Source organism: Palaemon carinicauda, chromosome 2 (assembly GCF_036898095.1).
Source record: "Palaemon carinicauda isolate YSFRI2023 chromosome 2, ASM3689809v2, whole genome shotgun sequence".
Taxonomy (NCBI): Eukaryota; Metazoa; Arthropoda; class Malacostraca; order Decapoda; family Palaemonidae; genus Palaemon; species Palaemon carinicauda.
Genome location: NC_090726.1, coordinates 65,427,214 through 65,452,159, shown reverse-complemented (window position 1 = coordinate 65,452,159; position 24,946 = coordinate 65,427,214). Strand labels below are relative to the sequence as shown.

The following is a 24,946-nucleotide window of genomic DNA, read 5'->3' as shown; positions in this document are numbered from 1 at the left end:
ACTTTCCTTGGCCAGCGAGAGAGTTCCATCACTATCCAAAGAGGACAAAACTTTGAGAGGGGCGACTCCAGGCATGAATTATCCATGAATCGGCAAAGGAAATCTGTTTTCAAGGATACAATTCTTCAGACGTGAACATAAGCATCTATAGACCTGACTGGACAGGTCCAAAGTAACTGCTAAAATAGATTTGGCCCTTGGGGTCCATATCAAGTCTAGTTACTTTTAAGTGGATCATTGAGTTCAAGGCCATCGTAAATGGGCCAGTATATGCAGATGTCAATCTACCTTGACAATTTTTATGAGATATTACAAGGAAATGTGGTTGTTCATACTGCATCTCTTCATAAGAGACAGGTTCTCTTGGGATTTTACCTCATGAGGGGATGGTGCCACCATTGTACCTTGCGTGGTGCATTGTAGCCATTACTTGAATATCTTTTCAATGTTTCATTAGCCCCTGGTTGCACTTGCCTACTTTCATTTTGCTACCCAACCTCCTCTTTATGTTATAGTGTAACTAGAGATTTACCCTAGCTGCACTTGTACTTTGAATGGCCTCATAGACCAAAGTGTTAGGTGCTATAACCCAACTCCATCTTGGGTTACAAGCTTCTACATCTGAATGGTAGGTTGATCCCTCCCTTTTTTTTAGTATTTTGAAGTACAAACTATATTGTAACTTTCTGGGTAACAACTCATTATACCCAGTGAAATAATCTTAAGACGCTTAGTTCTTGGCCTTCAATGTCCCCAAGTACTCCATATTGCCTAAGCTGGGGTTTATATCTTTGAGACATTCCACCTCAATAGCAATATTTTCTTGTTTTGATTCATGGTTTTCTCGTGAAACTACTGATTTTTGTCGTACAAATCCATCAGTCATAGAAATTGTCCTCCTCCTATTTCAACATTTCTTATTGTGGTATGATCATTTTGAGCAAAAGAACGAGAAGGATAGTATATTTAAGGCATGAATTTATCAGTAGTCACTTTTTCCATTTACCTATTTTGTTTTCAAGATTTCAGAAGTTAGTATATTTAAATTCAACAGTACTCATTAATCCAGTTTGTGGTACTTCCTGAGCACAATAATTAAAGGAAAAAATTCTAGCTGCCATTCCCACATCCTTAATGTGTCACAGCATTGTTCAAACATTAATGAGATTTGTGTTCACTGAGATTGCTTCATTTCTTATTTCTCCGTGAGCAGATGATGATGATACTCCCACCTCTAGAGCCCTGTGTTAGCTCTGTGGAACCAACCAAGGGCACCTGGAATTATTCTCATTATTATTATTATTATTATTATTATTATTATTATTATTATTATTATTATTATTATTATTATTATTATTATTGTTATTATTATTATTATTTCTAGCTAAGCTACAATCATTGTTGGAAAAACAGGATGGTATAAGTCCAAGGGTTCCAACAGAGAAAAACAGCCCAGTGAGGAAAGTAAATAAGGAAACAAACAAAATATATGAAAAGTAATGAACAAATAGAATAAGATATTTTAAGAACAGGAGCATTATTAAAATAGATCTTCCATAAATAAACTGTAAAAAGATTTATGTCAGCCTGTTTTACATTAAAACATTTGCTGCTAGTTTGAACTTTTGAAGTTATACTGATTAAACTACCCGATTAGGAAGATCATTTCACAACTTGGTCATAGCTGGAATAAAACTTCTAGAATACTGTGTAGTATTGAGCCTCATGATGGAGAAGGCCTGACTACAGTATTAGAATTAACTGCATATCTAATATTACGAACAGGATTATACTGTTCGGGGTCTGAATGTAAAGAATGGTCAGAATTATGAAAAGTCTTATGCAACTTGCATTACAAACTAAATTGAACAACGGTGCCAGAGATTGATATCTAGATCAGGAACAAGAAATTTAATTGACCGAAAGTTCCTGTCCAACAAATTAAGAAGAGAATCAGCAGCTGAAGACCAGACAGGAGAACAATGCTTGGAACAAAGTAGAATGAAAGAATTAACACTATGAGAATAGATTGATCACCAAAAATCTCGCAGGACTTTCCTCAATAAGCCAATTTTTTTGTGCAATAGGAGAAGTCAGACGTAATATGTTTCTCAAAAATAAACTTGCTGTCAAGAATCACACCTATAATTCTGTAAGTCATATAGAGTTAAAGAGAGACTATATATATATACACACACACACATATATATACATATATATATATATTATATATATATATATATATATATATACAGTATATATATATATATATATATATATATATATATATATATATATATATATATATATATATATATATATATATATATATATATATATATATATATATATATATATATATATATATATGAGCAAAGTAAAAAGAGCTGTATCCAGAGAGAGGAGTCTAGTATCAGTGTGTCTGGGGCATCCTAAAGGGATTAATTTTCTCTTCCTGTTGCATCTTTAAAGACATATTTCTATGAATGTGGGCTTATCTACACCAATTCAAAACTTTTATTTGATAGACTGGTCTTTTTTCATTTTGAAATAATACTGTATAATTTAAGTAAATCAAATATCTATGTGGAATATTTAGAAAAAATAGTTGGATCCTCAAAATGTTTATACAAAGTTGTACTGTATTTGCATTACCTGAAAACTTAAAACTTATTCAAGCTTATTTATTCCCTCTCTTATAGTCGACGACCTTCTCAAGAGCAACAGTATCGAGAACAACAAAGATGGGTATGTATTGCTAAATATTTAGCCACAGAAGTATAGTACTACTTAATTCCTGGTTTTATTTAGTGAAGGTTTAATAATTGTCATCATCATCATCATCATCATTCTATTATGATTTATTGCTTTCATTTTTATTATTGATTATTAATTCGTATTTTATTACTATTATGAAATTATTGCTCAATTTCTATTATTTTGTTAGTGGGAATTATTATTATTTTGTGATTTGAGAATTTTTGAATGAGCTTTAAATGAGAAATATTAAATAAAAACAAAAATAATGAATTACTCAGTTTTATATAGTACTGTAATCTCTTGCATATCTGCACTTGTCTATAACTGCACACTTTTGTGTGAATCAGTATTTTTTCCTGCTCTCACTGATTGGTGAAAGTGAGCCTTTTTTAACATAGTTTAGATTGACAATTAGATTTTCAATGGGAGCAGAGAGCTCAAAAGAAATATTTCTGCGTAGGCAGGTAAAATTGCCTAATTCCTATATATGTTTAATGGTGAGGGGGGTTTGGGAGTTAGGGAGTGAAGAGATAATTGTTCAACTTAAGCTGCAGGTCTGGTGTAGAGAAAATCAAACAATGCTTTGGTTTCAGTTTGCTATAGGAAACAGGATCTCAAAAATTATAAATAGAGGGCAATTATGTGTAAGTTTACTGGCTTGTTTTGCAATGGTACAACAGGTTTTGTGTTCCTTGTTAATTTTTGCTTATACATAGCATTCATTACAGATGCACATACACACATTTATAAATTTCATGCCCTACTTATTGATTGCTTGAGTGTTACTGTACAAGTCTTGTATTGATTGAGCATGTATTTAAGTATTTTATTGCCATACAATGCCACACAATGTTTTGCTGGAAGCAATTGTATATATTTTTTTTTTTTATTACTTAAATTATATTTTTTTTATGCATTACATTAGTATTATATTCGTGTATGGTTGCATAGTTTAGACTTTGTTAGGGCTTGCCTTTCGGGTAACCTTGGCTAGACTTTGCCAGACCTGCACTTTGACCTTATTCTCACCACTGTTAGAGCTGATTGTGCTGATACACAAAGTACTCTATATAAGTTGGACAAGTTAATTATGAATCGAGACATCTGTCAACTTGTTCAACAAAAGGAATGAATTATGAAGAGAGACTTATGTCAAGATGTTCAGGAAATCATGTTTTCAAAGTTTAAACTATCATCACATTATTGTGAATATTGTTACTGTACCATATTTTCTAATTTAAAACATTCTCTGGAGAAACTGGTTCAAAATATCTTTAAAGGCTTGCTTCTGAATATTTCAATTTTATGCAATTGATGAAGAAATTGACAGCAAAGGTTTTCAAAAGTATATTTACTGTCAAGAATGATACTTAGAATTGAAGTGAGTACATGTAGTATTTGTAGAAAAATTAGTCAATGGAAAGATCTGGGTTGGAGAAAATCCAATCATCACAGACCAAGTAGTAGTTATGCTTTAAGTTTAGTACTGTAAAGGGTTAAATTACACACACACACACACACTCTCTCTCTCTCTCTCTCTCTCTCTCTCTCTCTCTCTCTCTCTCTCTCTTTTTTTTTTTTTTTTTTTGTCCATTTAGATGTTTCCCCGTTTTTTTAGTGTGAAACTGATGAACGAGAACGTGGCTATAGCAGAGGAGATGGTTATGGATATGCTTCTCCACCAGAAGTAAGACAGTCGCCTGTTGGGTATGAACAACGATCACCTGCTTCGGATCCAAGATATGAACACCAAACTCAGTCACGGGTTAGTGGTAAAATTTGTGTGGCTTATAATTGACTATAGAGAGCGGAACCCATCTTAGGAGGTAATTTATATGGAGACTTCAACCATGTAGAATTTGACAAGTAATGTAGCTATCTTGCTTGAGCGAAAAATATATTTTTATCGTAAAACATTTCTACACAAACTTAGTAATCACAAATAGCCTTGTCCAAAGAAAATGGCTACTGATCGAGTAAAGAAAGATGAGGAGCAGCAGCAGCCATAGTACATTGATGTTTTCATTGGTACCATAACCTTATGTGAAAAAAAAGTCGGAAATGAATGGAAGTCAATATTTTTGTAAGAAGCTAAAAAAACACAGGCACTCTGCAGGGATGATGAAGCTCCCCAATATTGAAGGTACTGTATCACAGACAAAGTTGAAAATTTTCCATGATGTAAGTGTCATCCTGGAGTGGCCGAAAATGTTGTTTTAGTTTCTTCATTGGAGTCTTCATTTAACAAAATATCATTAAGAGAGTAAAAATTAGCATTTTAATGGTTTGTTGAGTCCCGGAATTACCATAGTCTCCCATTCACGTAAGGTCTTGTTAGGGAAGTTTGAAAAGAGCCTGCAGATATTAATGAATGAGCTGAAGTTGAAGAGCATGCTGAGGGAAGAAGAATAATTGGAAAATAATTGGATGAGAGGTCAGTTCTTAGTTACAGAGAGCTAGGTAAGTGTTGATTGTGGGGCAAGAACAGCAGCATTACGATAAGAAGATTACTCTAATAAAGAGTCACAACTTAAAATAGAGTTGTAGTATGACTGCCATATGAAATATAAAGATGAAGAATCAGGAAAGCTCTTATAACTCCAATGACCTGACAGTCAATGTTGCGAGTCATAGGGGTACCTTAGGGAACAAGATTACTAGCTAACATGAAGACACATAACTGACTTTGGTTACAGGACTCCTGGAAAGACTATGCTGGTCTTGTTGCTTGCAGATTTTAGACCATGTTCAGCAGGATATTATAAATACTCTTGTGAGGAATTTCAGGTGTCTCTGTAAGTGCTTGGTTAGGGGTAACTGGAGGAATCAACTGGAATAGGAAACGCTACTTTGTGATTTCCTTTGGACAAATCAGAAGAGTAACTGGAGACAGCTGTTGCTGTTAACACTAAATAGAGTGCGACTGTCATGAGGTGTAGTCAATACCAATGTGGAAAGAGATGAAGTATGAAATGTTACTTTTGAATATACAGTGGTTATAGGAGGAATGGACAGAAACCTCCCTCTTAGAAGTAACAGCCCTAGAACTTGTAAAGGGAGACTTCCAAGCAAGCAAATTTCCAGTACACAAAAATGGAGAGGCAAGACTGCATGTCCTTCTCTGATGTTCTAGGTTACAGGAAGAAGCATCAAAGGTGTTGAAGCTTTAACTAATAGTGCCAAGTCTTGACAGCAAGAGCAGCCACAGGATTTGAAGGTGAAGATTCAAGCGAAAATTTATTTGTAGATGATAAAATAAGTTCACAGTGATATAATTTTACTCATATTATACCAATAAAACTTCTTGGACTTCATGTGCTATTCATTCTTTAATGTGCTATTCATTCCTTAGCAGAAAGCTTCCACTAGAAATTGAAAATAAAATAATTTCTCGGTATAACATATATGAAACCCTTTGTTCTGTTTGGAAGGAGTCACTGGTAAATATAACTGTAAACAAGCAATGTTCCCTTACAACTTCCCCATTCCAATCTCCACCTTTGATTGTCCTTTATTTTTTAGTCTTGGCCTCAGCATATTGCATTTATTTTGTTTGGTAACATTTTTGGTTGATACTTCTCTATTTACAGTTTCTCGTATGTTATAACTTTTATTCTTTGTACTAAAGTTTTTGAGGCTCTAAATACTTCATATCAGTGTGCTCCTCCTTCAGTTGATCAGGCTATGCCAGTTCCCTATGTGGAGCATGTGCCTATTTTTAAATATTAAACTTAGCCGGTGAATATATATATAGCTTACGTCTCCGACGGTCGACAGATTCCAAAAACTCGCGAGCGATCGCCATGAAGGTTGCTGGGTGTGCCCACCAGCGCCGACTATCGGCCAGATACCGCATATACTTCTCAACCAATTCAGTTCTTCTCTGTCGGTGGTAGTGACAGCATTGGTTCCGCTCGCGCTTAACCTCAAGTTTCTACCGATTGGTGAAGTACTTGTTCATGGTTTTATTGCTTTCGCTGTGTTGGTTATCTTCGATAAAACTCTTGAAACCCTTTTTTGATTATTGTTGCTGAACTTGGGTTTCTTTTGGATTTTCTTTGAAATTTTCACAATGGCTGACCGTTCTCCTGTCTATCGTAAATGTGCGAAAGACTGTAATAAACGTCTTCCTAAAGCTTCCATCGATCCTCATACTATTTGTGTTAATTGCCGAGGTAAATCTTGTCAATTAGGGGATCGATGTGAGGAATGTATTGTTTTATCTGAATTCGAGTGGTTGGAGTATGAGAAATATACTCGGAAACTCGAAAGAGATAGGGTGAGAAGAAGCTCTTCTAGATCTCTAGATTTTTCCTCTTCCCATGCCCCTGAACCTAATCCTTCTCCTGTAGTGGTAGTTTCAGAACCCCCTATTGGCACTAATGAACCTTCTATGCGTGATATGTTATTGGCCATTCAAGCGGTGGGTGAGAAGGTCGAATCGTTGGCCTCGGACAGAAATCAGCTTATGTCCGACGTTAAAATTTTAAAGGGTCAAAGTGGTAAAGTGGAAAGTGCATCAAATATGTTTAGTGTTTTGCCGGAGGGTTCGTCTGTTCGTGCTTGTCACTTGCCTAGTCCGAGACCTCTTTCAAGCTCCCCTGCCCCAGGGAGAAGGAATGTCGTAGGACTTAAGGGAGTGAGAGAGGTAAACCAACGTACAGACGTTCCCTCAAAGGTATCAGACGTTGCTCTTCAAGCACGTCCTTACCATAAGACGGGAGAAACGAAGTTCTCCTCGTCTTCCGATGATTCGTCTCATAAGAAACCTTGGCGTAAGGTTTCAAGACCTTTGAAACGCAAGTCGGTCCCTTCAGGACAGGTCCAGCGTCCTGGCTGTAGTCATTGGGACAGCTCCGACCGTATTCAGTCATCGGATGATTGTTCTCCTGTTAAGCGCAAACGTGACATTGAGTTCGAGGGTCCCGTTCGGTGCGATGACTTGCATGCGCAGATGTTGCCGATGTCACGGTCCGTTTCGAGTCCTGTTGACCCTAAGTTGAGTGTCTTACAAGACATGCAGTTAAAACTTTCATCCTTAATGGAAGTTTATGATCATGTCCAGGTTCGTAAGGAACCTTTGCTTGCGGTTCGTCAGTCCGGCAAGCGTGATTCAGGTCTTCAATCTCTTAAGCGAGATTTGTCTCGTCGTTCTGACGTTATCGCTAATGTCAGCGGTGCTGTTAAACGTGATTCTGATCGTGTTCCTCGTCAGTCGCGTCAGTCACGTGACGTTGAACTTCAGTTTCCGCAGTCACAGCGTGACTTTGAGCTGCAGTCGCCGCAGTCCCGACGTGACGTTCATCGGTCGACTCCGTTGTCCCGACGTGATACCGACCGTCAGTCGCCACAGTCTCGTGTTGACTCTCAACCTCAAGACCTTCAGTCTTTGCAGTCTCGACGTGACGTCGTCCCTTCGACTTTTGCTGCGGCTCCTTTGCTTATTGATGTGGCATGTCAAGCTTTGCCGCATCGGCATGCTGTTTTTTCCCCGTGTCGCAAGACTTTACCTTTGTCGGATGATGTTCCTTCGGATGAGGAAGTTGATGATCCCCTTCCTGCTGATGTGCCTTTGGGGATCTATTCAGATGGAGAGGAGCCTAGGGTTGTTCAGCAATCCCTTGACTTTAAAAAGATTATGCTTATCTTTAGGGATGTTTTTCCTGATCATTTTGTTACTGCGGCTCCACGTTCGCCGCCGTCTGAATTTACTTTAGGCATGACTTCATCGACTCCGTCGTTTACGAAGTTGGTTCTCTCTCGCTCTTCTAAGAGAGCCTTGCATTTGTTGGGAGACTGGTTAGTAACCAGGAGAGGTTTAGGGAAGTCTTCTTTTGCCTTTCTCCCTTTCAAATTGGCTTCTCGTGCGAGCGTCTGGTATGACACGGGAGAAGTTCTCGGCTTGGGAGTGCCTGCCTCTGCCCAGGAAGACTTCTCAAGCCTTGTAGACTCTCCTCGTCGTCTAGCCATGAAACGCTCGAAGGTTTGCTGGTCCTCCACAGATCTGGATCATCTCCTTAAAGGAATTTTCCGTGCCTTCGAGGTTTTTAATTTTTTGGATTGGTCCCTGGGAGCCTTAAGTAAGAAGGTCTCTTCATCGAACAATGATGTCTCTATTCAGATAATGTCTTGCATGGACAAGGCAATAAAGGATGGCTCTAATGAACTGGCGGCTAAGTTCATAGCAGGAGTTCTTAAGAAGAGAGAAACTCTGTGTTCTTTTCTTTCTGCAGGGGTTACTCCCTGTCAGAAGTCAGAACTTCTTTTTGCTCCCTTATCTTCTACTTTGTTCCCTCAACATCTTATTAGAGATATCGCGGCATCTCTTGTTCAGAAGGACACGCACAATTTAGTGGCCAAGACTGCTCGTAAGGTTTTGCCTTCTTCTTCTCATGTCAGCAGACCCAAGTTTGACATGCCAGCGGCGAGATTTATCCCGCCTTTTCGTGGCAGAGCCCCCAGTAGGGGAAGCTCTCGTTCCGATAGCAAACGAGGTAAGAAGAGAGGATCCAAATCCTCACGTGGCAGAGTCTGACTGCCCACGTCCTCAGACAGCGGTAGGGGCCAGATTGACCAACTTCTGGCAGGCCTGGTAGAAGAGGGGTGCAGACCGGGAGTCTGTTTTGTTGCTGAAGGAGGGTTACAAAATTCCTTTTGTACGAAGACCTCCGCTAGTGAAAGTTCCGATAGACCTCTCTCCCAGGTATCGAGAGAGACAAAGAGACAGGCGTTGCATCTTCAAGTTTCTCTGTTGTTGGAGAAAGGGGCGGTGGTGAAAGTCTCGGACCTTCAATCCCCAGGTTTTTACAACCGTCTCTTCCTGGTTCCGAAGAACACAGGAGGTTGGAGGCCAGTGCTGGATGTAAGTGCTCTCAACGTGTTTGTTGTAAAAACAAAATTCACGATGGAGACCACCAAATCCGTTTTAGCAGCGGTCAGAGAGGGCGACTGGATGGTCTCTCTCGACCTGCAGGATGCGTACTTCCACATTCCGATACATCCAAACTCTCAACATTATCTGAGGTTTGTGTACAGGAAGGTGGTGTATCAATTCCGAGCACTGTGCTTCGGCCTCAGCCCTGCTCCTCTTGTTTTTACAAGGCTCATGCGGAATGTAGCGAAGTTCCTACATTTGTCGGGGATCAGAGCCTCCCTCTATTTGGACGACTGGTTACTCAGGGCGTCGTCCCTTCATTACTGTCTGGAGGACCTCAAATGAACTTTGGACCTGGCCAAAGAGTTAGGTCTCCTGGTGAACATGGAGAAGTCGCAACTGACTCCATCCCAAACCATTCTTTATTTGGGGATGGAGATACAGAGTCGAGTTTTTCGGGCTTTTCCGTCTTCCACCAGGATGGAGCAGGCTTTGCTCAAAGTTTTTCTCTTGCAAGAGAAAAGCAGTTGCTCTGTGAGAGTTTGGATGAGTCTCCTAGGGACTCTTTTGTCGCTGGAGCAGTTTATCTCTCTAGGGAAACTTAACCTGCGCCCTCTCCAGTTTCACCTAAACCACCATTGGAACAAGGAGAAGGGTTTAGAGACGATCTCGATTCCAATCTCCGATTCAATCAAGACTTGTCTAGTCTGGTGGGACAGCAACATAAGACTTCGGGAAGGTCTTTCTCTTGCAATCGAGAACCCAAACCATGTGTTGTTTTCAGACGCATCGGATTTGGGTTGGGGAGCGACACTGGACAATCTGGAGTGCTCGGGTCTTTGGTCCACAGACCAGAGGAGTCTTCACATGAACTGCAAAGAGCTTTTAGCAGTCCATCTAGCGTTAAGGAGTTTCGAGAGAGTGGTTCGAAACAAGGTAGTGGAGGTGAATGCAGACAATACCACGGCCTTGGCATACATCTCGAAGCAAGGAGGCACTTGCTCCCACTCCCTTTTCGTCATCGCAAGGGACCTTCTCACTTGGTCAAAAGATCGAAACATCTCTCTTTTGATGAGATTCGTCCAAGGGGAGTTGAATGTCTTAGCGGACTGTCTCAGCCGAAGAGGACAGGTGATTCCTATGGAGTGGACGCTGCACAAGGATGTGTGCGAAAGACTATGGATGACTTGGGGTCGACCCACCATCGATCTCTTTGCGACCTCTTTGACAAAGAGGCTCCCGACTTATTGCTCTCCTGTTCCAGATCCAGAGGCAGCCCACATAGATGCGTTCCTTCTGGACTGGTCTCACCTAGACATATATGCCTTTCCACCGTTCAAGATCCTAAACAAGGTGCTTCAGAAGTTCGCCTCTCACGAAGGGACCAGGTTGACGTTGGTTGCTCCCCTCTGGCCCGCGAGAGTGGTTCACAGAGGTACTTCTATGGCTAGTAGACATTCCAAGAAGTCTACCGTTGCGGATTGATCTCCTGCGTCAGCCTCACGTAAAGAGATTTCATCAAAGCCTCCCCGCGCTTCGTCTAACTGCCTTCAGACTATCGAAAGACTCTCTAGAGCTCGAGGGTTTCGAAGGAGGCAGCTAGAGCGATCGCGAGGGCTAGAAGATCCTCTACCATCAGGATTTATCAATCTAAATGGGAGGTATTTAGAGACTGGTGCAAGTCCTCCTCTATTTCCTCTTCCAGTACCTCTGTAGTGCAGATTGCAGATTTTCTGCTTTATGAGAAACGGTCGCTCCCTTTCTGCGTCTACCATTAAAGGCTACAGAAGCATGTTAGCTTCTGTTTTCAGGCATAGAAATTTGGATCTATCTAATAACAAAGATCTTCAAGACCTTCTTAAGTCTTTCGAGACTTCCAAGGAGTGTCATATTTCTACTCCTGCTTGGAACTTGGACGTGGTCCTGCAGTTCCTTATGTCAGACAGGTTTGAACCGTTAAATTCAGCCTCCCTGAAGGATCTTACCCTCAAGACTCTTTTCTTGGTGAGCTTGGCTTCTGCAAAAAGGGTTAGTGAGATACATGCTTTTAGCAAGAATATCGGCTTCTCCGCTAATAAAGCAGTATGTTCTCTTCAACTTGGTTTCTTGGCCAAAAATGAACTTCCGTCTCGTCCATGGCCTAAATCATTTGAACTTCCCAGTCTATCTGAGATTGTTGAGAATGAAGTTGAAAGAGTGCTGTGCCCGTTAGAGCTCTTAAATTTGATTTATCTAGAACTAAATCGCTGCGAGGTTTTTCAGAGGCTTTATGGTGCTCTGTTAAAAAGCCCTCTTTGCCCATGTCGAAGAATGCATTGTTTTATTTTATTAAGACTATTGAGTAGGGAGGCACACTCTCATTTAAATGAGAAGGATTGTAATTTGCTTAAAGTTAAGGCTCATGAAGTTGGAGCGGTAGCAACTTCAGTAGCGTTTAAACAAAATAGATCCCTTAGAAGTACTATGGACGCGGCCTTTTGGAGAAGCAAGTCGGTGTTCGCTTCATATTACTTGAAAGATGTCCAGACTCTTTATGAAGACTGCTACACGTTGGGACCATTCGTAGCAGCGAGTGCAGTAGTGGGTTAAGGTTCTACCACTACATTCCCTTAATCCCAATATCCTTTTAATCTTCTCTTGAAATTTTTAATCTTGTTTTGGGTTGTACGGGAGACTAAGAAGTCTTTTGCAATCTTTTGATTTGGCGGGTGGTCAAAATATTGTTTCTTGAGAGCGCCCAGATTAAGGGTATTGATGAGGTCCTGTTGTAGGGGTGTTCACCCTGATTATAACAGCTCCTGGGAGTCTTTCAGCATTCTGAGAGGATCGCTGGGCTTCGTGAGGATAGCGGACTAATGAGGCAGAGTAATCATCAGAGTCAGCTTCCTTATCAGGTACCTATACTTAAGTTTGTTTTTTGAATATTTGTCAAAAACTCTTGAGCATATACGCCTTTATTGTTTTGATACTGGTCTCTACCCACCACCATGGGTGTGAATGAGCTATATATATATATTCACCGGCTAAGTTTAATATTTAAAAAGGATATTTTCAATCTAGAATAAATTTTTTAATATACTTACCCGGTAAATATATATAATTAAAGGCCCTCCCTTCCTCCCCGATAGAGACCCTACGGACTGAGAAGAACTGAATTGGTTGAGAAGTATATGCCGTATCTGGCCGATAGTCGGCGCTGGTGGGCACACCCAGCAACCTTCATGGCGATCGCTCGCGATTTTTTGGAATCTGTCGACCGTCGGAGATGTAAGCTATATATATATATTCACCGGGTAAGTATATTCAAAAATTTATTTTAGATTGAAAATATCATTTTTACTACTGTAGTTATTTCTTTGGAACAATTCTCTCCAGCTAGCCATTTAATGAATGTACATTTCCAACCTATATTTTTAACTACACGGTCACGGTACCGACTACGGTTTTTATTAGACATTGAAGATTTTTTATAAGCATAGCTGACCACATTTCATATTTTTATGTATCTATAATGAGCTTTTTTTTTTTAAAAAGTGCATTTTTTCATAATTTAATAAACGATGAAAATTATATTTTAACACAACCAAATCTTATTTTCACTTCACTTGCCCAGTCTGGATGGGTGACCACATGTGCTTAGTGAAGCGTTAAAGGGGTTTGAGTAAAAGATGGAAAAGAAATATATGTATCAAATTTTATGATTGAAATTCCTCCATATAAAACCTGCGTTAGATCAACTTAATACAGATAAAATATAGTGGGATATACTGTTTAAACAGGAATAAGGGTGACAAAGATTAAGAAAATGAATAAGGATGACAAAGAATAAGAAAGGGAATAAGGATAATATGGAATAAGGAAGTTGTCAAGGGTATAAGGAATAAACATAGACTGTTGGGGGTGTTCCTGGGAGGTTGGGAAGGAAACACAATCTTGAAATTAACATAAGTTCTATTGAGAAGGTGCAATACACGAATCAAATACAATAGGCAGGAAGTACGTCTGCCTTGGGTGACGGACGATAATACAAGCACACTGTGTGATGCCCCAAGGCTGGGAGGTACATTGTTGCCATGTCTTCGGGGCGTTGCCACACTTAGTAATGAAATAGACATCTATGCATAATAACATTGTAAAATGATGCATATACACATATGAATACATAGGGGGTGTATTTATTTACAAGAGACATATAATAAATGAGACACATAATAAATGGGAAACATCATACATTGCTTTAGGTATGATAATATATTAACGTCAGTTAATGTAACGGTCTCACGTTTTATATATCTACATAGACTAAAGTGAAAAGTAAAAATGGGTGAATTATAGAATTTAAAAGGAAATAGAAAATAGGAATAATGGGAGAAACCTTTTTAGCCTTTAGCATTGAATAGAAAATACAGAAGTAACATACCTGGGTTGAAAATACTGAATAAAAGAGAATAATGGTATATGGAATAAACCAGACTGAAATTGAATGTAAAAGTTTGTGAATAATAGAAATAAAAATGAGAATAGAATAGAGGAAAAAATAGGCAAAATCTTTAAGCCTTGGGGCCAACATTTCCTTTACTTCAAACACCAGCTTACTCTATTTATAATGGCATCAGGTTTAGAATCTTTGCTAAGTACTTACAGTTTAGCAGCTGCTGTCAAGCAAATTTTTTTTCAGCATATTTTTTATAATTGTTTTAATAGCTTAGGAATGGATAGTCAGATCAGCAGTTGAGGAACCAGCTGATACGAGGAATGGATAGTCAAATCAGCAGTTGAGGAACCAGCTGATAAGGAAAAGTGACCGTATATTCTTCCTGTATTAAAAAGATTTTGTTTAGTTTGGATATTTTGGCCATTTTTCGCTGATGCTCTGCGATGGAGAGATAGCAAAAACACTTTATTGTGGATTGGTGGAAAAGGTTTGGACTGGATTGGTGATAGGAATTTAGCAGACCTAGAGTATGCTGATGCTGTCCTTGTTAGCAGGACACCATAGGATTTGCAATGCTTGCTTACCAGAATGCATGAAATATCACACAAGGTTGGGCTGAAGATAAATAGAAGAAAGTCAGAGATTATGCGAATGGAGTATGCAATGGAAGATGAAATATCATTGGAAGGAGAAAGGATTAATGAGGTAGTATCATTGAAGTATTTAGGAATTATGATCTCCAATACAGGGTCTTTAGAATTAGAGTTTAGTGAAAGATTGAAAAAAGCAAATCAGAAAATGGCTAGGTTAAGGAAAATTTGGAAATCAAATTGCCTGAAATTACATATAAAAATCAGACTATATATCAGTTTAATGAGATCATTGTTACTGTATGGACATGAGTCATGGTATGCCAATGAAACAATCTCCAATAGATTTTGTAGATTTGAGAACAAAGCCCACAGAAGGATATTGGGAATTAATGGCAGGACAAGATTAGAAATTAAACTATAAGAGATTACTCGAGTGCCATATGTGGGTGAAATCATGATGAGGAGTAGATGGAGATGGTTTGGGCATGCTCTTTGCACACCCCAAGAGAGATTAGTTCACGAAACGTTTAGCTGGCTCCACAAGTCACACAGAGATTTGAAAGACCTAGACCTACATTGCTGAGGACTATGAGGCGTTAAGCAGAAAATGATGAATGGAAAGGTATTGAATTTAAAGGCCAAGATAGAGAAGACTGGGGAAATCTAACCGATGCCTTTTGCTTAAATAGGTACAGGAGGAGAGGATGATGATTTGATATTTATAATGAGTAATGTAAATTCGGAAATGAAGCAGGATATTGCTGTATTGATAAAGTTAATCTCTTTTTCAATAAAATTCCCCATTCAAAATATTTTGAAGTAAAGTTGTGTGGGGAATAAAATGGTTGATACTAAAATTAAATCAAAGATTAGATTTACTTTGGAACAGTTTAGTTTTATTAGGCATTTGGCTTATGTTTCACCTGGTACATTTAGTGCACCACTGTCTTAAATGTTATTTATCACACGAATGCCAGGTATTTTAATATATGATGAAGGAAAAATATACTAAAGTAATTTTTTCAATACTTGCCTTAGATTCCTTTAAGTTCTCACACACAGTAGGAGACAACATTTTCTTGTGTAAAAGTGCACCTATGCTTGAACAGTACATCATAAAGAATGAAAATGACCAGCTGCTGCAGAGGACACTAAATGGTTGCTTCCATGGTTAAGTATCTAAAAGATTAATTTTATCTCAAACATTCTGGAGAAATTGTTGCGAATCAAAACTAATATTCTTTGTTATCCTAGATTCTACTTTTAGATTTCTCCTTAATGCAAATATTAGTGTCTGAAAATTAGCTTTATTCATAAGGGTCCTTAGGACTGTATAAGAAATATCTAGGACTAGGATATATAGAAACATTTTACTCTTCCTGAAATATTAGATGAAATAGATATAATAGAAAGAGGAGGAGGTATTAAAGAAATCTATCAAACTTCCAAAATAGAATTATTAGGATAAAAATTATATTACATAAAATGTGGAATGTCAAAACACAAAGAAATATGGAACGTGAATTGTTTAAATGAAAAGGAAGATTCCACGTTTTTCAAACAATCTAACAGAACCATGAAACAATTTGGAAATCGAAGGGCTTGACTAGAAGGGAATTATTGAGAGAGTAATGACTTTTCAATGGATATAGAGGTGTGAGGATTGGATAAGAGGGAAATCTTTGCCTGTATGACACCTTAATGATAGATGCATTACTTCATTAAAGAATAGATTTTTTAAGCAGTGCGTCAAAACTTATGAATACTGTAGTTTTATTTTGTTACACCATCTGAGGTACTGGCTATAGATTTCATTAAGCAATTATATGAAAGGGAAAGTATTATAAAAGTAAAGTTCTTATGCCGCCGCTCTCTTTCTTACGACGATAACGGTTGGCGAAGAGAGTGCGCAGTTCTCATTATGTTTCTGTTCTTACGGGTGATGCCTTTCCCGTCCGTGGATCAGGTGATCCTCCTGAGAGAGTTTTACTTTCATAATTTTATATTTTCCTCATAACGATGCTGTTCTTCTTCCTTCAGCTAAGTCTTCCGACGTAGGAAAGCAGAGCCGTTCGTTCCTTACGAGGTCGAGGTCTGCTGAGAGTGGCGCAATCTCTGCAACACCCTTCTGCTTCTGTTCCTCATGCTCAAGCGTAGGAACGAGGAATACTGGGTTCCTTCGGGTGTTCTAAATGGGGGATCCCTAAGAGGTGAACCCAGAATCTAGCCTTGGGTATGTTTCACAGGTAACACTCGATGCCAACCTTCAACTTGAACAACGATTGTTGACAGGATGCAGAGAGTGCTGCTAGGAGGTCCGCCTCCAAGGGTTGGACAATTTTCCCTTCCGAGGGAGAGTTATCCTCTCCAGGTTTTGGACTGCTCTCTCTTCCAAGGAAGAGCTTCCCTTCATCGGCTGTCTAGCACTTCTGGGCAGAAATGCTGACTTCTTGACAAAGATCTCCTGATGTTATTTCATTGCTGAAGACTGCACTTCTTCCCCTGGGGTTGGGGGAAAGCAAAATCTGAGGCAAGATCCTCCTACAGGACATCTCTTGTCCGCAAGTTTTGCGTGACCAACTTGTGACTGAGCAGACTTCCTCTTTGGAGGAATCTGCCAAACGCTCCCCTTTGGGGATTCGTTCCCTGGGGAAGTTTTTGACTTGTAACCCTGAGATCCTCCCCACCTGCAGTAAAGAGACTCCTATTTAAGCTTTCCGGCTTTCGTGATCTTGGACCTTCGGGTCCTCGTTACGTGGAGCCTTCTGCCTCTCGTGACCTTGGGCCTTTGGGGCCTAGTTACGCTGAGCATCCGAGCTCTCATAACCCTGAGCCCTCAGTCTCGTGTCACGCGGAGCCTTCGGGCTCTCGTGACCATGGGCCTTTGGGCTCTCATGACCCTGAGCCTTGGGCCTCATATTATGCAGAGCCTCTGGGTTCTCGTCATTCTGATCCTTAGGGCTATAGTGGCCCCGGGCATCCTGTCCACGAGCCTTCGGGCTCTCTTCGCGCTGAGACTCCTGACTCTCGTCACAATGAGCCTCCGGGCTATCGTCACTGAGCCTCCGGGCTCCCATGACCCTGAGCCTTTGAGCTCTCGTCACACTAAGCCTTTGGGGTTTTGTCACCCTAGGTTTTAGGGCTCACGTTACGTTGAACCTCCGGGTTCCTGTGACCGGGACTCTTCAGGCTCTTGTCGCATTGAGCCTTCGGGTTCTCCTGAGCCTGAACCTTCGGGCTCTCATCACGTTGAACCTTTGGGCTCTTGTCACGTTAAGCTTTCGGGCTCTCGTTACGTTTAGCCTTCGCCCTCTACTGTAGTCACGTTGAGCCTTCGGGCTCTAGTCACGTTGAGCCTTCGGACTCTAGTCACGTTGAGCCTTCGGCCTCTAGTCACGTTGAGCCTTCGGGCTCTTGTCACGTTGAGCCTTCGGGCTCTTGTCACGTAGAGCCTTCGGGCTCTTGTCACGTAGAGCCTTCGGGCTCCTGTCACGTTGAGCCTTCGGGCTCTCGTCGCATTGAGCCTTCAGGATATCGTCGCATTGAGCCTTCGGGTTCTCGTCGCATTCTCGTCGCGTTGAGCATACAGGATCTCGTAGCATTGCGCCTTCGGGTTCTCGTTGCGTTTAGCATGCAGGATTCCGTTGCGTTGAGCATTTGGGATCCGTCTTGTTGAGTCTTTGGGATCTCGTCGCGTTGAGCCTTCGGGATCCGTCGTTTTGAGTCTTTGGGATCTCGTCGCGTTGAGCCTTCGGGCCCTCATCATGTTGAGCCTTCGGGCCCTCGTCATGTTGAGCCTTCGGGCCCTCGTCATGTTGAGCCTTTGGGATCTCGTGACTTCGGGCCTTCGGGCTCTTGTGACTTCGGGCCTTTGGGCACTTGTCATGTTGAGGCTTTTGGGCTCTTGGGACTTCAGGCCTTCATCATGTTGAACTTTTGGGCTCTTGTGATGTTGAGCCTTTGGACTTTCGCTACGCTGATATCCTGGGCTCTAGTACCATGACAACTGTTGCAGCAACGTTGCGTGACTTGTTACGTCATACTACAGCCCCAACTGGTCGCTGTATGTCAGCTAACAGCGGCAGCGTAGCGCAACGTACCAGCGCCGCGAGACTTACCAGTGCCGCGAGACATAGCAGCGCCACGTGACGTACGAGCCTGCATTATAAGTTGGTTTTTCTCACTAGTAAGAAAGCGTTTGCTGGCAACGCCATATGATCCTGCCCAGTGTATGTGTTCTTTGCGTTCTGGGCTAACAGACCCTTACATGCGAGACTACACTTCTTCATAGGAAACTCTCGTCCCTGAGAAGTTTTACATAACTACAGGTGTTCGTTAAAACTCCATAAAAGGCCATATGAACTCCCTCTGGGATGCATGCACTCTCACCAATACTTTAGGATTATTACCACAAACACGGTTACAATTAGAACTCCGTTATAATAAATTATAAGTGTTGATGGCTTCATCCCTTACGGGAAACCAGGTTATATACTTCTACCTTCCTGTAACCAGACATACTGCATATGCAGTCTGCCTTCATAGACAGTTCCTCTCCATCTTTTTGATCAGAGGTCTTAAATTAAAAACAAGTACTTTCACCAAAACTTTTCATGAGCAAATCTGTTTCCATAATTCGGGCTTTGCCCATATGTTCGTCCAGCTCTCCGGCCTGTGTTACTGGTCCGGAGATGGGTTATGTATACATTACCTGTCCAACAATAGATTGAAGATACGTCTCAATCTTACCTTTCGTGAGTATTTGGGTGCGTTCGGTAGTTACCGACCGGTCACTTGCCCGAAAACGATCACTAAGGAGATTTGCTGTAATAACATAAGCAGTACTGGCTACCCTAGTTTACCAATCTGTATCACATTTACTCGGCCAACTCCCCCGCCCCCTTCATAGCTGGGGTGTGCAACTGGTTGCACGTCTTGTCATCAGCTTGAGATGTTTATTTGCTACGCAAACTCTAGACCCCTCAGGTGGAACAGAGGAGAATGAACTTTTCGCTTGTGAGTCAAGGTCACTTGTTCCACTCAAGGGAACTTGCTAGCCCTTAGGGGGGAAACAACAGTCACAATCCTGGGTTATTGTTGACTACCCTACTTGGTAATTAGTTGACTAAGTAGTCCAGTGCCCTTCCCATTTTCTGATGATCGGAGGCAGAAAAATCTTTCCTCACGGGTCCACTGATGCCTCAAGTCCAAGTTTAGTTAAGCAAGCGGTTCCCCCAGACATCCTGGTTCAACTAAGGTCAGAATTAAGGAATTCAGGTAGTTGGTGGCAGGCGAGAACTTCTGTAAAGAGGTCAATCTTCTCGTCCCCCTTTTTGGAACTGATGCTCTTTTTTGGATGCATCAATAGAAGGTGGGGGCCCCATATGCCGCACCTAACTATCTCTGTTCTTTGGTCCGAATCAGATGGGTACCAGCATATAAATCTCTTGGAGAACCATCTAGCAGTAGAGGTACTCAGAAGGCGGAAGACAACGGGTGCCCTGTCTGTTCGTTTTATTCTAGGCAATAGGTATGTGAGTGAAGTCAGTCTGAGCGGAGCTACTCAGGTAATGGGCTTCAAGTGGTCTTTGAATCATCTAGTAGCCAACAAAGTCCTAACTTTGTGGAGTTCCCCAACTGTGGACCTGTTTGCAACGGCCCTGAAATTCAGGCTCCCGTTCTATTGCTCCCCAGGCTCTATGACAAGATGCATTCTTACAATGGTGGGACAACAGCGATGTTTACATATTCCCCTCATTCTGTCTGATGAGGAAGGTCCTCAACAAAGTCAGAATAAGCGAGAACCTATCAATGATCGATAGTTCCATTATGGCATCACACAGAGTGGTTCCCGGACCTTCTGCAACTCCTGACGGAGTTTTCGAGGGAACTTTCTCCACAACACGATCTACTCTAACAACCACTTGCCAACAGCTTCCACAAAGCCAAAGCTTTGCTTCGACTTCACGCCTGGAGACTGTCCAGCATCTCCTCACTAAGAGAGGCTTTTCGCAATGCGTTGCGGAAAGGATGTCTGGACGCCTCAGACGCTCTTCAGCATCAGTCTACCAGACTAAGTGGTCTGTTTTCTGTATTTGGTGTATACCTTCGGGAAGAAATGCTTCTCTCGGTTTTGGCAGTCAAAGGAGTTGAGTCTTGCCTTTAATCTGAAACGGTAGATATTTCCTCCTTGATGGAACTTTCTCTCCTTATACGAAATTATGAGGTGACTTGTACCCAGTCAGGGGTTAGACCTTCTCCTTGGAACTTGGCCTGAGTCCTTCAGTCCCTGAAGGGAGCTCCCTATGAACCATTCTGCCAGGGAATAGATCGCCACCTTACTCTGAAGACGGTGTTCCTGTTTGCTTTAGCCTAGGCCAAGAGCGTTGGTGAACTGCATGGTCTATCAGACAACAGTTCCCATTCAAGGGGATGGGGAGAGGTAATTCTTAGTTCCGTCCCCAAGTTTATTGCCAAGACTCAAAATCCGGGTGTATTGGATCCTAAATTCGGACCCTTCAGGATTGAGAGTCTTCGTTCTGTAACCAAAGACCCAGACTGACTGGTACTTTGTTCACGGATGAGTCTGAAGGGTTACTCAACAAATAGCAGCAACTTGCCCCTGTGTGTCGGCGCACTTTTTCACCATGGGGAAGGTCAAGAAGAGGGTCACGAAGAACCATCTCATCATGGATTTGCAAGGTCTTTGACCTTGCACTTAATCCTGACCCTCCTCCACCTCCACGACCCAGAGCTCATGACATCAGGGCCATAGCAACGTCCCTGGCGTTCAAAAAGAACTACTCTGTGGCGCAGGTATTGTAAGCGGGCATGTGGAAACATCAGGCGACCTTTACGGTCCACTACCTACAAAACATAACCCACAGGAGCATTTAAACATTTTCCATTGGTCCTGTGGTGGCTGCACAACAAGTGGTCCAAACATCTCAAGCTCCTTGATGGACAAGTAGCAGAGGGTTGAGGGCTGATTTTACCCGGGTTAGTGTGGGGGGAATAAGTAGAATGACTGGCTTCATTCTTTCCTTCTCCATTACCCCCTCAAGGAGAATCAGCACCACAGTACTCAGCACAGCTAACCTCACCTCTTTGCAGGTAAAATACATTTCCCTCTTGTAATCTAAGTATAGAAATACTGTACAGTAATACTTGTTGCATCCCCAATACCTCTAGAGAGGGGGTTATTGGGTAAAGTCTAGTACTCTTAGATTCCTTTGATTCGAGATCCTATTACTAGACCAGTCACATTGTTAGTGTCACAAACACACAGCTTGTGCAGGCCGCTAGACAAATTTAGCAAGGTGCAGGGTTCCTACAGCCTATGAACTATATCGTAGGGGAGAGAACCCCGGGTCAAATGCCAAGAGCCAGTTGGCACGGACTTCCTCCCTCCTAAGAAGTAAGCCATTCCCTATAAATAGGGATGAATGAATGAATGATTTAAAGTTTTCAGGCATCCTGACATATAAATAGGGAAGGGTTTGTATAGAGTGATGGAACAAATGACAAATTTGGAAGTAACTTTTATTTTTCCTAACAATACAAAGCGGGAGTTATTTATACAAACTGGCCCGCCAGCCTTACCCCCGAGAAAGTCTTGCCTGTAAGCAAAGTAGGTGCACATCCTAGGTGTGAGAGTGAGCGGGGTCACCAGCTACCTCCCACCCCTCCTGCTAACTAGCAGTTGGGTAGTTATCAGCAGTTGGGTAGTTATCCCTTGCTAAAATCTTATGGCTCGCAGTGATAGCCTCTGTAAATAGCTCCAGGTTTATATAGTTAGGAAAAATACAAATTACTTCCAAATTTGTCATATTTATAAATAATTTCCTGTACATGTGTTTGTGAGTTTATAAATGATTGCAATGTTCATGTTTTTTATACAGTTTGAAAGGCCATTCTTTCTGCCTTCACAGGCATACAGCAAGATGTAAGTATATGAACGGGCATATGTAAAAGAATTAATGTAAACTTACTTAACATGAAAAACACAATTTCCGTCTTCCTGTTACAATCGCTATCTTTTATGGGAACACCTATTGAATTTATCTATCCATTTTTATGGAAATTTATTTCCATTACCATTTTTACTTTTTCTCATAACACCATTATTTTGGAATAATTAGGGAAATGTAAGAGTATATACATACTGTTGAGCTCTGTGGTTCTGCCTGAGTTTATGCATACATAAATTGTGTAAATAATTGCTATGATTATGTTTTGTATACTGTTTGATATGCTATTCTTTGTACTTTTATGTAGTATACAGCAAAATATAGAAAGATAAACGAGTACTGTATATATAAAATCAATTTATCGTAAAATTACTTTACATAGAAATAATTTCCATCTTTCAGCTACAATTGCTCTTCATTATTTTGTTTGAAAAAATATTTATTTTATCCATCCATTATGTAGTAAATTTATTCAGCTTTCCATTCAAAGGTATGTAACTAATTCTTCACTCTCCTGCACAAGGTTAAGGAGGAAGGAGGTTTTGGAGACTACACCACACCTCCCTAAAATAGGGTTTTCTTTTGTCAAAACTACTTTTTTTAGGGTAAAGTGCTGTGTACCCTAATATTTTGTACCAGAGTATTAGTTAATAGACTCTTGCTTATCTCAGGACAATCGTCTGAAAACAAGAACCTAAAACTCATGCACATGTCCTCATGAGTATGAAGAAAAACTATTAAGTCTGACTCTATCTCACAAATATGGCTGAAGGATACTAGGTATCCAACATTCCATTACGCTGGATCTCCTGAAGGGCCTTGTTGATTAGGTCTTTACCCCTGCGTGAGTCACGAATGTGCCAAGTAAAACGCAAGAATTTTGTAATGCTTGGATTTGTTACAGGTAGCATTTAATAAACACCTTATGCTCAGACTAACCCTTAAAACTTTGACTGTCCTGAAATTGTATAATAGCAAAGAAGGCTTGTAAAAAAGGAAATTTTCCCATATTGTGGGTATTAAAGATAGAGACAGGATTGCCTTTTTTTTTTTTTTTTTTAACTTACAGTCGGCCCTTGTTCATTGCGGGTTCATGCTTCGCTGCTTCGGTTTTTTTTGTGCATAAGAACAACGCAATACCTATCAAATAAAAATTCTCATAGTCCCGATAAAATTCACGCTGCGCGATGATTTCAAATAGCCCGCGCTCCGTTACACTGGGATTCTTTCATGCCACTACCTACCTCTCCACTCAGCTGGTCCTAGCTGGCTGGCTCTCTCTGTACAGTGTATATTCATTTACTGTGGTAAAAAATCACAGCTATATTTTAGAGAAACTGGATTTTGATTAAACTGGTGTTTCACATAACTGTATCCAATAATAATGCACGTAATATTCACATTTTAGCATCGTTTTTATAATTAAAAACAGCGAAATATAATCTTTTAATTTGTTTACATTCAAATCAGCTGATCATCCCTGCGTAGTTTGCCGTCAACCTCAATTTTTGGATCAAATAACTCCCTTATTATTAAGGCTTGCTATTATTATTATTATTATAATTATTATTATTATAATTATTATTATTATAATTATTATTTTTATTATTTTTATTATTTTTATTATTATTATTACTAACCAAGTGACAACCCTAGTTAGAAAAGCAAGATGCTATAATTATTCCCAGGGGCTTCAACAGGGAAAAATAGCCCAATGAGGAAGTAAACAAGGAAATAAATAAACGATATAAGTAATGGAAAATTAAAATGAAATATTTTAAAAAATATTAATAACATTAAAACAGATAATTCATGTATAACAATAAAAAGATTTACATCAGCCTGTTCAACATAAAAACATTTGCTGCAACTTTGAACTTTTGAAGGTCTACTGATTCAACTACTCGATTAGGAAGATCATTCCACAACTTGTTCACAGCTGGAATAAAACTTCTAGAATACTGTGTAGTATTAAGCCTCATGATGGAGAAGGCCTGACTATTAGAATTAACTGCATGCCTAGTATTACGAACAGGATAGAACTGTTCAGGAAGATCTGAATGTAAAGGATGGTCAGAATTATATAAAATCTTATGCAACATACATAACGAATTAATTGAACGACTGTGCCAAAGATTAATATCTAGATCAGCAATTAGAAATTTAATAGACCGTAAGTTCCTGTCCAACAAATTAAGAAGAGAATCAGCAGCTGAAGACCAGACAAGAGAACAATATTCGAAACAGATAAAATGAAAGAATTAAAACACTTCATCGGAATAGATTGATCACTGAAAATCTTAAAAGTCTTTTT

General features: G+C 40.3%; 1 protein-coding gene across 3 annotated transcripts in view; it reads left to right on the top strand.

Moving 5' to 3' along the window:
* Positions 1–24,946, top strand: part of LOC137625647 (uncharacterized protein F09G8.5) — a 223,814-nt gene that overhangs the window by 162,492 nt on the left and 36,376 nt on the right. For all 3 annotated transcript variants that reach the window (XM_068356568.1, XM_068356558.1, XM_068356564.1), the window contains 2 exons: positions 2,703–2,748; positions 4,379–4,525. In XM_068356568.1, the coding sequence (XP_068212669.1) occupies positions 2,703–2,748; positions 4,379–4,525 (193 nt within the window). The remainder of the gene's footprint in view (positions 1–2,702; positions 2,749–4,378; positions 4,526–24,946) is intronic.